Genomic DNA, 11,566 nt, shown 5'->3' on the forward strand with positions numbered 1-11,566 from the left:
ATTAGTGCGAGTTCTTCCAGCGAGGTGCCCTCATCAGCAGATACGCCTACTAGTATGGCGACCTCTTCAATGATCCCGGCAGCTGAGAATGCTTTGACGACACCCTCTGAAATAGCAGGATTTCCAATGACATTAAATTCAGCTACAGCAGCACCGTCTTTATCTACAATTGCTGTTTCAACCAATATACCACTTCTCGCTGATACTCCATCTACTATGGTAGCAGAAACAACACCCTCGAGCTTGGAAACAGCTTCAACCTCACAAGTGCCGTCAAATAGTGGAAATACTGTAGTGCCTATTTCCTCAAGATCACAACTGGCAACGACGACGCAGCCATCAAGTTTGCTCAGGACTTTCGCTGAGGATGCAGTAGTGGATTCGCCTGTTGCTCCGGCCCCTCAATTTCCAGGCGCGCCAGCAACATTAGCGACTAGCGCGCCGGCAACATTAGCGACTAGCGCATCGCAGTCGAATACACTTGGTGCCAACATACAAAGCACCACCATCTCTCCTGAAATTCAGACAAGTGATGCATTAGCCACAAGCAGCTCAGTGATTGGATCTTTAAAGAGCATTTCATCTTCATCTCCGCCTTCTGAGAGTATTGCACCTTCAAGTGGTGCAAGACCATCGTCGCCGCAAAAAGTGGAGACTTCTAATATTGTCGCCACTATCAAGCAATCTCCTGAAACCTCTCCTTTGATGTCTGGTGTTGAATCAAATGCTGAAAAAGCAATATCAAGAAGTATCAATGTGGTTTTAAGCGAACCCTCCGCTATCATCGATAGTGAGAAATCTGTGGCAAATTTCACCATTTCGGATGTGGCGAACTCAGATTTAAATATTGATGGCGATGAAGGTTTTCATCAATCAGTCATCAACTTGACGCGTTCATTCGGTCCTGCACGTGACACAGCAAGCAGGTCCGCAAATATATTAATAGTCACAGCGGTGACTACAAATATTGCAAGTGCTGTTATCAGCATAGCAACGAGCAGTACGGCTGCCATATCGAGTGCCACGACAGGAATGGCGGCAACTCAGGGATGTTGGAATACTATCGATGGTGGCGTAATTCGAGCAAACTGGGGACATGAAGCGCCTGTTGTCGATTTCACTGACTTTTTCATGTTGATCAATTATTTGCAGTTCGTATCATCAACCAGCCATCTTAGTCTTCCAACCGCTCCTGATTTTTTTTTTCAGTTTACGGACGCATTAGGATGGTGCAATTTACAGCCTACCAGCGCACATGAGTCTTCTAAAAATAATGAGGAAAAAGGGAGCCTTGTGAGTGAGAACATTTCAAATTTCACGGTCGCGGATGGTGATATCATATCAGGAATACTTGCGTATGCAGAGAGAATCAATATTCAACCAGAAGAGCTTTTTCCAAAAACTGCTATAGTGTTTGGAAGTATTGTCGGAGGCGTAGCAGCTGTTGTGGCAACGCTCTATTCGCTGTTACGCCTTGTGCTGCGCGAACAATATGAGCTTATTGTTCAGCGACTTGACGACTTACCCCGTGCCCGACTCTTGATGCGCCTGTTGATCCAGTCTTGTCTATCTGTCTGCCTGCTAAGCGAGTATGCGCTTAGTATGACCAGCTCGTTCCAGATGCGTTATAATGAGCAGGATCAGCAGCACAACAGCAGCAGTGCCTTTGCCTTCGCAACAGTAGAACTCATTTTCGTTTGTTGTGGCTTAATTGTTTTAGGGGTCGTCAAGATCAGGAATAAAAGCGAAGATGATCTGTTAAATCCAGACTTTAAATTTGCATGGGGAGCCTACTACAAGTATTATCATTACGAGCAACGTTACTTTTTCGTGGCTAAAATGGGTGCAGAAATTCTTTCTGGCATCATCATTGGACTTGTGAGCGACGTGCCTTCCCAATTGACACTGCTCATGGCATTGCAACTTGCCATGTTCCTTTACACGGTCGAATGTGCACCGTACACGATGGATTTTCAGTCAGTGTGTTCTTCAATTGCCTTCGTCATGAAGATGGTCACATATGCGCTAATTTCTTCATTTCTAACACCGGCAACGGATGTTACCTTGCAAGATTTTATCGGCACACTTGTCATTATGCTGCAATTGACGCTTCTCGTGCTACACAATTCTCGTCAGCTGTATGTCTTATACAAACAGACGACATATCTTTGGGAGATACGGCAAAAACGTCTGTTACATCGCCTGGAAATGAAGGATAAGAATCACGCTGTATTGGCATAAAAAAGTTTGATGTTGCTTTTGGATATGTAAATGCACCAGCCACAAGTTCAATAGACAACCATCGGAACGCAACAATTACCAAGTAGCCCTTATTTCTGTGGCCGCCTGTCAATCAGGTTTTTTGAACAAGTTAAGAACCAGACATCAGTGACTACCGCATGAAGAAAGCAGTTTGGTCATGCGCTCATCAAGTTGTTGGATGTTTGTCTGGAAAACTTGGACGTTTTCAGCCAGACTTGCCTCCATCTAGCACAATTTTAATGAATAAAAGTGTCAGTATCATTATATTCTCAAATCAGCTGGTAAGTCAATAGGAGCACGTCTGTTAAAGTAGACAGCTCGAACAATATTACTTACATTGGCAAGAAGAACCATATCCGAATCGAGCAACTCGCTTAACAACCCTTGTGTTTGCTCCATCTTGTCCATTCGATTTGTCACGTCAAGAGCTTCATCGTGCACCGATTTTAATGTAACAAGACGATCCACAATTGTTGGGACTGATGCCGCAACAGCGTTAAGATGTCCTAACTGATCGTAGATCTTTTGAATCTGATCGCGGTCAGCCTGCGAATTCAGCGCCCCTTGTACACTTGGCGACTGCTTTAGTTTGCTGAGTAATTTTAGTTCGTGAACAAGTGCGGTAGTGCGCGTTTTCACGGCGTCTAAATTCTTCTCGCTCATTAATGCAACACGTTGCTCTAGTTGCGCAATGGATGACGTTAAATTCACATTACACGCCCTACCAGGTGCGCTCAAACCGTCCATTTGCAGCTCCTGGCCTTGAAAACTGCCAACTGCTCTTTCCAGTGTCGAAATTCGCGCCTCAAGTGCAGCAATTCGCGCCTTGGCGTCTCGATCGACAGCATTTAACTCGCCGTTGCTGTAAACTTCATACACAACGGGTGCACTGTCGCTTGACGATGATGCTGCCGCTCCCCCCTGTTGCTGACGCTTGAGTGCGTCAATTTGCTTAAAAAACTGGGCTGTCAAATCTTTCTGTAACGTCAGTGCCACATCAGCATTAGAAGGGACTGCATCAGAGCGCAGGTACGGCTGAAAAGCCGAGTTTTTGTCTAAGGCCGAAAGATTTAACTGCAACGTGTTGAGCCCCTGCATGACTTCGCTAAATTCGGCTTCTTGACCAGCATCTACCATCACTCGGTGCTTTTTGTTCTTGGCATCGGTTGCCAAAAGCGTCAGATCCTCCTCTAGCTCCTTTAGCTCAAGTGACAGCCGTGTAAATCGTGCCAGTGGAGATTCTAGCTTTGATCTGCTTCCTTTTTCAGTTGAAATCTCGTACTCTGTTTGTTCGGGTAGAGTAGGCTCTGCAGAAGAAGAAATGTTATGATTTACTTAATGACTATTAACGATAATGACATTCGACTACTCACTGTAAATCTTGCCCATGAAGACCTCAAAGGCTTGCATAGCCGGGATATCCTGCTCGTCCAGCTCCGTAGAACTCTGAGCCGTATGGTTGTGTGACAAGATTTATGCTGATATAGTGAAGAAACTGGCCATACCTTATTGCGGAAGTGGCCTTCGACTTCAGGATTATTCCCTGGGGCTCCGCGAGATGGACGTACGGAAGAATTTGCCGGAGCGTACGGCTGAAAGTATCCATCCGGCTCAAGTGTCTCGAAAATCTCGGTGCTCATTATCTTCCTCCGCTTGATTCCCTCTTTCTCAGTTGAATAGTCCATATTAAGAAACTGTGCTGAATAAAAGGGTAAATTGCTCCATAATTTGCTCCCGCAAATAATCAGTTTTTGTCATTAGAAATACGCAATATGCCGAAATGTGTAAAGGTGTAATAATTTCTCAATTTTTGATCTCGACGGCACAAAACTTTCAAGGGCAAGAGCTTTCAAATTGAAGGCACAACATGATGCATGGGTGTGGTATGTCCACCTAAAGTGCGGCTGTTATTTATAACCTCTCAATATACACCATCGACGTACTCCCTAATCGCGTCACATTTAGACATGCAACACTCAGGATAGCTCCCGAGCCCCGTTCAGCGTGGATGATTGCCATAACATGGTGAGATAATATTCGAGTAGATGTTTTGTGCAGTTATGATGCAGACCAGATCGGCAACATCATAAAATGCCAGCATGCTACCTTTACGTTCAATTGCACGGTCGCTTGTTGCCAATTCTGAAGGCTTAGCTTTGGCAATTTACATTAGATTGCGTAGCAGGAATGCAGAGTTGTATGGCATGAGTAATTAATACATTAACACACTGAAAGGTTGGCCATAAAAATAGAAAACCATAATATACCGAAATTTTGCATCACGAAAAGTGTATCAACATTGTATACAAATTTCATGATTTTGTTTTGCAACGGAGGAAGTGGTAACAACGACAGTATCTGATTTATTAATCATCATCAATCGAATCAGAATCTTTTCTAAATCTGTGGACTTAGTCCATGTGTTCTTACACTACAGGCGGTGACATAGACGTAGTGATTCTTGCGAAATATCATGCTTGTCAATGTTTGATTCTCACAGCTTCGATTGTATTCTTGACAATAATCATTTTCAACGATTGTTTTGTTTGCAACTCATCTAGCCTTCTAATAAAAAGAAGTAGACGGCTAATAACGGAAATAAAGTCCAGTGTCCTGACGCTCTTCACTTTTTGGTGTAAGACCCGTCTCGCCCACATCCCGCAAAATCTTATAGCGCTCCGTGTCAGCTTCGTAGTCCTCAAAGCTCTTAGCGCACTCCAGGGCATGTTTTTCTGCGAGTTGCGCGTACTCGGATGAGCACTGTTGCATAAACTGTATTTCCTCGGTGGTGAGGTCACGAAGATAACGAGCTGGAACTCCAGACCAGAGCTGGCCTGAGGGCACCTGCTTTCCATAAGTTAAAACAGATCCAGCAGTAATAATAGACTTGGCTCCGACTACAGCACCGTCAAGCACCAAAGCGCCAGTGCCTATGATGCAGTGATCCTGAATGGTGCAGGCGTGCAAGATAGCAGCGGGGCCAACAGTTACATTGTTGCCAATCTTGGTAGGGATGTCCTTGTAAATTTTGGCCACATGAACCACTGCCTGGTCCTGAATGTTAGTGTTTTCACCAATGGTAATGTAATTGACGTCCCCGCGCACGGTAGCATTGTACCAGATGGAGCTTCCCTTGCCGACTTTGACATCGCCTATCACTGATGCATTTGGTGCCACAAATACACCATCTTCAAACTCTGGCGAGCGTCCCAAATTCTTGACAGCACGCGTCGACGGGTTCACTGCGAAAATCCGGAGGTGTACTTAGAATTATCGTGCCATACAAAAATGAAGACTGATCGGCATAATGCCAACTTCTCTTTTTCCTAAACTTACGATGCTCTGTGTAAGTAAATTTTCCCTCCAAACTGACACCGACTCGGTCAATCGTCTGCCCAAGGGACCGGATGGCTTTCCCTACTTTTCTCAACGACATGCCTCTTTAGTTTTTTGGCCTCCCATTTTTCCGAGGTCTTTAAATGTTTTGATTGGATAAAATGATACTGCCATAACAAAATTGATGTAGCTAACATACATAATAACATGAACGTCGAATCGATGCGCGACTTCGACTACTCGATGCGAATGAATGTAGCCAACAGTTTGCTCTGTGAAGACCATTACCCCTCGTTGCTGGTGAAGCTTCATCTTTCCAAACATGATGAGATAGAGCGGCAGGTTGTTACGGATTGACCTGGACCTGCATGCACAAACATGTTGAGCTAATTATAATTTGCAATATCGCAGGTAATGCTGGAATTTAGTCGTGAACAGCTTACTCTTCTTCTACAAGACTTCAAGCACATTTATCAGGAGTTACAGAAAAGTTAGACGCAGTGTAATCACATATAATCTCTACTTGCTCCATTGTCCTTAGTGCTGGCATCTATATACGAGCCAACTTGCATTTCAACTATCCTTTCTCCTATTATTTTTGGACTTGGACCAACTTTCTTCAGTCAATAGCTTAATCGTCCATAAAGAAAAAGTTGCCCGAGCTTTTTTGCTCAACATCCTTCACAGAGTCAAACTTGTTTATGCGCGGGCGATAATTCGTTGGGTCTCGTCGGAATGTAATCTCAAGCTGCTTTAAGAATGTGTTCATACCCGTCAACAAGCTCTGAGGGGAGTGTGCTGTACACTCGATGCCCGGAAGTCCATCATACACAACAACGCGGTCGGCTAGGTATGTGGCCATAATGAAATCGTGTTCTACGACAAAAGCCGTTTTTTTGGCGTGCAAAATAAAGCGCTTGATGACCTTAGCGGTAAGAATACGCTGCTCGGAATCCAGGTAGGCAGATGGCTCATCGATCAGGTAGATATCAGCAGGCTTACCAAGACACAAGATGATAGCGACACGCTGCAGCTCGCCACCAGACAGATGAGGCACAGCCTGGTCAATAATGTTGTCGAGTGCAAGCGGCTTAGTAACATCCGTCGCAAATTGTGGATGAACAATAGCTTCACGTATGCGACGGTGCAGCAGCTCACGCACCGTGCCTTGAAATTTGGGCGCAATTTTTTGCGGCTTGTAACTAATCGTGGATGTATCGTATCGTAAAGCGCAATTTGAAATGGCATCACTATCACCAGTCTCCTCGGCAGCTTCCATTTCATCGGATTTGAGCAGACCAGCAAGCATTCGAATAAAAGTAGTCTTACCGGTCCCATTCTCACCGAGCATGCAAATAATTTCCGAGTTTGTGAAATCGCCAGCTTCAACGTGCAGCTTGAAAGCAGTGTCTTTCTTTTTTTTGTACATTGTTTTAGTCATGGCCGGGTAGTTGAAAGAGTTAGCATCACCTTCGCCCGTGCTAAATTCGTCAGCATTCTGCGAGACTTTGAACGTGAGCTCTTCCGCTCTAAAACGTAAATTTTCCGTTGGAACAAAACCAGAAAGAAAAATGTTGATGCCTTCACGCACGCTAAAGGGCATCGTGACAACCCCGTATGCTGAAGGCGTACCATACAGCACACAGATAAAGTCAGATAGGTAGTCTAGAACACTCAAATCATGCTCGACACAGATGACGTAGGAGCGGCTATTGTCATCCACCATGGAGCGGATCACCAGAGCTGCTTTAAGACGCTGACGTACATCCAGGTACGAGGACGGCTCGTCGAACATGTAAATGTCCGCCTTCTGCACTGCTACCACGGCGATTGCAAAACGCTGCAGTTCCCCACCGGATAAATTTTCAATCTCTCGGTCTTGTACATGCGATAGATCCAGCTCGTTCAAAAAGTGATCAAGCTTTTCCTGCTTTTCACAACGAGCAGAGAGAATCTCAAGAACGGTACCCTTGACAGCTTTTGGAATCTTGTCCACATACTGTGGCTTGGTAATTGCCTTGAGATTGTCCTCAAGAATGCGCGTAAAATAGTTTTGCAGCTCTGACCCACGGAAGTGGGTCAGAATTTCTTGCCATTCAGGAGGGGCGTCAAACTTTCCAAGATTAGGCTTAAGCTTGCCGGCAAGTATGCGCAGCGCCGTGGACTTGCCAATACCGTTCGTGCCAACAAGACCAAGCACCTGACCTGGACGGGGCATGGGTAGACGATGGAGCTTAAAAGTATTTGCGCCGTAGCGGTGCGTAGTGTTGCTATCGAGGTCCTTGGGCAGGTTAATGATATTGATTGCCTCGAATGGACACTTTTTTACACAGATACCGCAACCGATGCAGAGCTGCTCCGAAATGAAAGCCACTCTGCTCTTGGGCGACACCTCAATGCAGAGTTTACCCATACGCACCACGGGACATGACTTCTTGCACTCTTGGCGACATTTTTTGGGCTTGCACTTGTCAGTGCTAACGATAGCGATCCGTGTCAGTTTGTCGGACATCTTGACCTATGGTTTCCGTATTAAAGAGTAAATCGCCCCCTTTTTGGCTGGCTCAGCCGTTCCTGAAATACCTACCCTCAGCAGATTATCTTTAAACAAATGAATTGGATGAAAAGTCCATTGGTTGTAGAAGATTTTGAGCAAATTGTTACAAATAGCTGTCCTATCGAGTCCTATCAGTTCTAGTGAAAACGACTTCTGTATGCAGAAACTTCTTTAAGGGTGTCAATCATAATATTCCTCTATGCCGCATCTCGAATGCTGTATTTTCAAAAGCTCGAAAATAACTTCTTGGTCAGTAAGTCGGATTAAGCTAGGTCGCATGTCAGAAAATGTTGCGGGATTGTAACGGGGTTACACGTACCGGGCAGGTCACACAAGATAGTGTGATCGTTCAAATGTATAGCAAGTTGGTGTGATCACGCAATGGTGACTTAACAAGAAGCCACTTACGTGTCAGGACTGCCAGTAGTTATGCATATGAATTAGGATATACTATTTAATCAGGAAAACCTAAGGTTTTAGGGGTAGGCGGATCTGCCGCAAATAAAACAATTAGATACAGTATCAATTTTGAACGGAAGACCGTCTTTGCCTTGGTTCAGGTTTGAAGTACTATTGGAGGTAGCGGATTGCGATCCGCTACACTCGTACTGGTTCTTGTACGTAAGGTCGGTGACGTCAGCTTAGCTTCTTCTAACCAAAGAGCCACGGCAGCCCCGCTGCACTTGGTAGCACTTTTACACAATCTACGCCTGAGTCGTTACGACTGATCCTCTGTGAGGATGGATCAATACTCCTATGTGCCCCAGGGCATGCGGGACGGGCTTAATTAGCTGATGTCCCTACTGGGCCCTGAAGGACCCAAAGCGAAAACGTGCGCCTGGAGGTGTTTTCGAGCTATGAAATGCTCTGCTAGAGCACCTACAGCAGAGGCTGTCGGCGTCGACGGGGTCCATGACGCCAACGTCGACGACGGATGACTCCTCTCGATTCAGGTCGCTCATGGTGAATGGTAAGACCTTCGAGGGGAAGGATGGAGAGAATTCCCCGCTCTGGGTAAAAGAGGCCGAGGTGACCATGGCATCCGCCATGCTTTAGAACGAGCAACAGCGCGTGGCGCAAGCTATCTCCAAGTTCGGGGGCCGAGCGCAAGAATGGGCACTAACGTGCGGTGCTTCGGTTGAAGCGGCCCTCCCTGAAGGTCCTGATGCGCCAGTTTTTGCGAGTATTCTCGCCGCCGAACAGGCATATCGCGTGCGATCGCGTTTCCTTGCCGCCCGACAGGGCAAGAAGGAGTTGGTGGACTTTGTCCAATTGTTAAGAACCCTCATTGCCAGGACGGCAGCCAATCATCCGCCCAAGGCGGTCGCAGTGACCGTCTTAATGAAAGGGCCTCCGCACTGGCGTGGTCAGAATGGAATACCTCCGTGTGCGTCCGTCTTCTTTTGAAGAAGCGGTGAATGTGGAATTGAATGCAGAATTTAATGTTAAATCGGCACGACTTTGATGAGATGCGCGCTCTCAGAGCTCACCCAGTGGACCAGAGCCAATGGATCTCAGTTATGCTGAGAAAGGGGAGGGAGAGCCCTTAGCTACCGGGCAGCGTTTAAACACCCGACGGTATTTTATCTGTGGGAAAACCCGTCACTTCGGACGGATGTCCCCTGCGCAAGGCGCGTAAAGCCTCATCAAACCGACGCCCCGCTTCTAACCAGTCTGGTGTGTCCCGGGGAAACAACAAAACCTAGTAGGCGCGGAAGGACCTACTGGGAAGAACTGAGTTCTGATGTGCCTTAAAGAGGTAGAGGGCATCAGGGCCCAGCCTCGAAGAGCTTCGTCCTCCTGAACATAGAACGTGTGTGCAAGCCGAGCTTGCTGGTCGTAAAAGGGGCCATGAAGGGCTTTGAAAAGCCTTATAATATTCGTACCGTATCCGGGACGTCGAGCAATGAGCTCCACGATCGAAGGAAGTTAGCTGTATGCGGAGGCGCTGGAAGCGCGGTTGGGTGACATTGTCGCTGCTCGCTTCGCGATGGGGATATGTGTCACTGCACCGAGGGTCCTTGGATCTCGGTGTCAAGTTCCTTGACTTTGATAGCGTGGAATGCTTTTTAGACATAAATTTGGATGCAAGGAATGACCTAATTCTTGGCATGGCATGATTGGAACATTATAAGGATTGATTGGAGGTCGAAGACCATGAACGCTACGCGCACGTCTCCTACTGGAGCATTGGTGAGTCATGAACCCATCTCTGCTAGGAAGCAGAAGCTCTATGGCGCGGGCACTAGACCGGGACGGTCAGCGCTAAAAATTGGTGTTTCCGAGTTGTCAAACACCGAATGTGTATCGGACAAGATTTTTTGAGCATGGCTCGAGAAGTTTAAGGGGGAGTGGCACGTAACCCTTTGAGCACTGCTCATGTTTCAAAGAAGTTTTTGCATACCAAGAGTGGCATGGTCGGACGAGGTCTGAGGCATCTTGGACATGGCCCTTCTGGCGCGTAGAGCGGCACGTTATCCACTGGACGAAGACTCCGGAAATAGCGGCTCTTAGTCAGATGTTGTTAATAACATCAAGGCTCCGATGGAAATGGGAAGACTGGACGAGGCCAAGTGCGTGTTCCCACTGGTCTCGATGAGACGTAGAACCTCTATAGAGAGGAGACGGCAAAGCCGTATGATTCGTGCAAGACGCAGGGCGTCGACCCTGGCCCAGGGTGTGTCTTCCGTAGACAGTAGCGCACGGCTATACACTCTTGTCAACGGTATGACGGAGGGGAAGACGGCGACGTCCTTTTCCACGGTGGATGCTCTTCTTGAGCTGGACAAGATGTACATCGCGTTTGGCGTTGCCTTGAATGCAGGCGAGTAGTCATTGTACGACCGAACGAGGAGATTAACGCGTCGTCGAGTCTGGATGAAGCTGTCCTGGAGGACACCAAGAGAGTGCTGAACGCACGAAGTGAACCGTCGATCCTGAAGGCTCCTTCGAATTTGTACTTTCCTTTCGTAAAGGAGTCTCAGGACGTCAAATCCTAAGACCCGCCGTCGGTCCTACCTCCGGACCGAGCTGTGCGTCATGAGATCGACTTGGTTCTAGGAACCAAATACTGCGTAACACGCCAATGGCTTCTGCCCAGGGAGCAGTGTGACGCCATTGACGCCTTATTCCGTGCGAAGCATGACACAGGAATGGTGCGTGGGAGCAAGTCTCCCCATTCAACACCCACATTTTGTGTCCGGAGGCCGAACGGCAAGCGGCGTATTGTTCACGCTTACAATAAGCTCAACGCTGCCACCATTCCGGTACTAACGCCAATTCCTAGGAAAGATGTTATCCAGAACGACATGAGCAACAGAAAAAAGTTTCATTATCACACTATTAACCGAAAGTAATAGTGTGCAATATAACAATTTTCATTATGCTTAAACAAAATAAATCAGTGGCCAA

The 11,566-nt window shown here is 46.8% G+C and overlaps 5 protein-coding genes across 5 annotated transcripts; 2 read left to right on the top strand and 3 right to left on the bottom strand.

Annotated features, from left to right (window-relative positions):
• Window positions 1–54: 54 nt before the first annotated feature.
• PHALS_06022 (uncharacterized protein) lies at window positions 55–2,241 on the top strand (the record flags this gene model as incomplete). Its single annotated transcript, XM_024723363.1, has 2 exons — window positions 55–1,600; window positions 1,721–2,241. 2 exons carry the CDS (start codon window positions 55–57, stop codon window positions 2,239–2,241), a joined length of 2,067 nt encoding a protein of 688 aa, XP_024574346.1.
• A 144-nt stretch (window positions 2,242–2,385) lies between these two features.
• On the bottom strand, window positions 2,386–3,947 carry PHALS_06023 (dynactin subunit 2; the record flags this gene model as incomplete). Its single annotated transcript, XM_024723364.1, has 4 exons — window positions 2,386–2,487; window positions 2,599–3,569; window positions 3,636–3,708; window positions 3,768–3,947. 4 exons carry the CDS (start codon window positions 3,945–3,947, stop codon window positions 2,386–2,388), a joined length of 1,326 nt encoding a protein of 441 aa, XP_024574347.1.
• Window positions 3,948–4,848: 901 nt separating this feature from the next.
• Window positions 4,849–5,698, bottom strand: PHALS_06024 (gamma carbonic dehydratase; the record flags this gene model as incomplete). Its single annotated transcript, XM_024723365.1, has 2 exons — window positions 4,849–5,504; window positions 5,599–5,698. The coding sequence occupies 2 exons, from the start codon at window positions 5,696–5,698 to the stop codon at window positions 4,849–4,851; spliced, it is 756 nt and encodes a 251-aa protein (XP_024574348.1).
• A 107-nt stretch (window positions 5,699–5,805) lies between these two features.
• PHALS_06025 (HCaRG) lies at window positions 5,806–6,093 on the top strand (the record flags this gene model as incomplete). The annotated part of the gene is made up of 2 exons (XM_024723366.1): window positions 5,806–5,940; window positions 6,010–6,093. The coding sequence occupies 2 exons, from the start codon at window positions 5,806–5,808 to the stop codon at window positions 6,091–6,093; spliced, it is 219 nt and encodes a 72-aa protein (XP_024574349.1).
• A 136-nt stretch (window positions 6,094–6,229) lies between these two features.
• On the bottom strand, window positions 6,230–8,110 carry PHALS_06026 (abc transporter e family member 2; the record flags this gene model as incomplete). Its single annotated transcript, XM_024723367.1, has 1 exon — window positions 6,230–8,110. The coding sequence occupies one exon, from the start codon at window positions 8,108–8,110 to the stop codon at window positions 6,230–6,232; it is 1,881 nt and encodes a 626-aa protein (XP_024574350.1).
• Window positions 8,111–11,566: the final 3,456 nt, after the last annotated feature.

This window comes from Plasmopara halstedii, assembly GCF_900000015.1.
Source record: "Plasmopara halstedii genome assembly, contig: Scaffold_292, whole genome shotgun sequence".
Taxonomy (NCBI): domain Eukaryota; phylum Oomycota; class Peronosporomycetes; order Peronosporales; family Peronosporaceae; genus Plasmopara; species Plasmopara halstedii.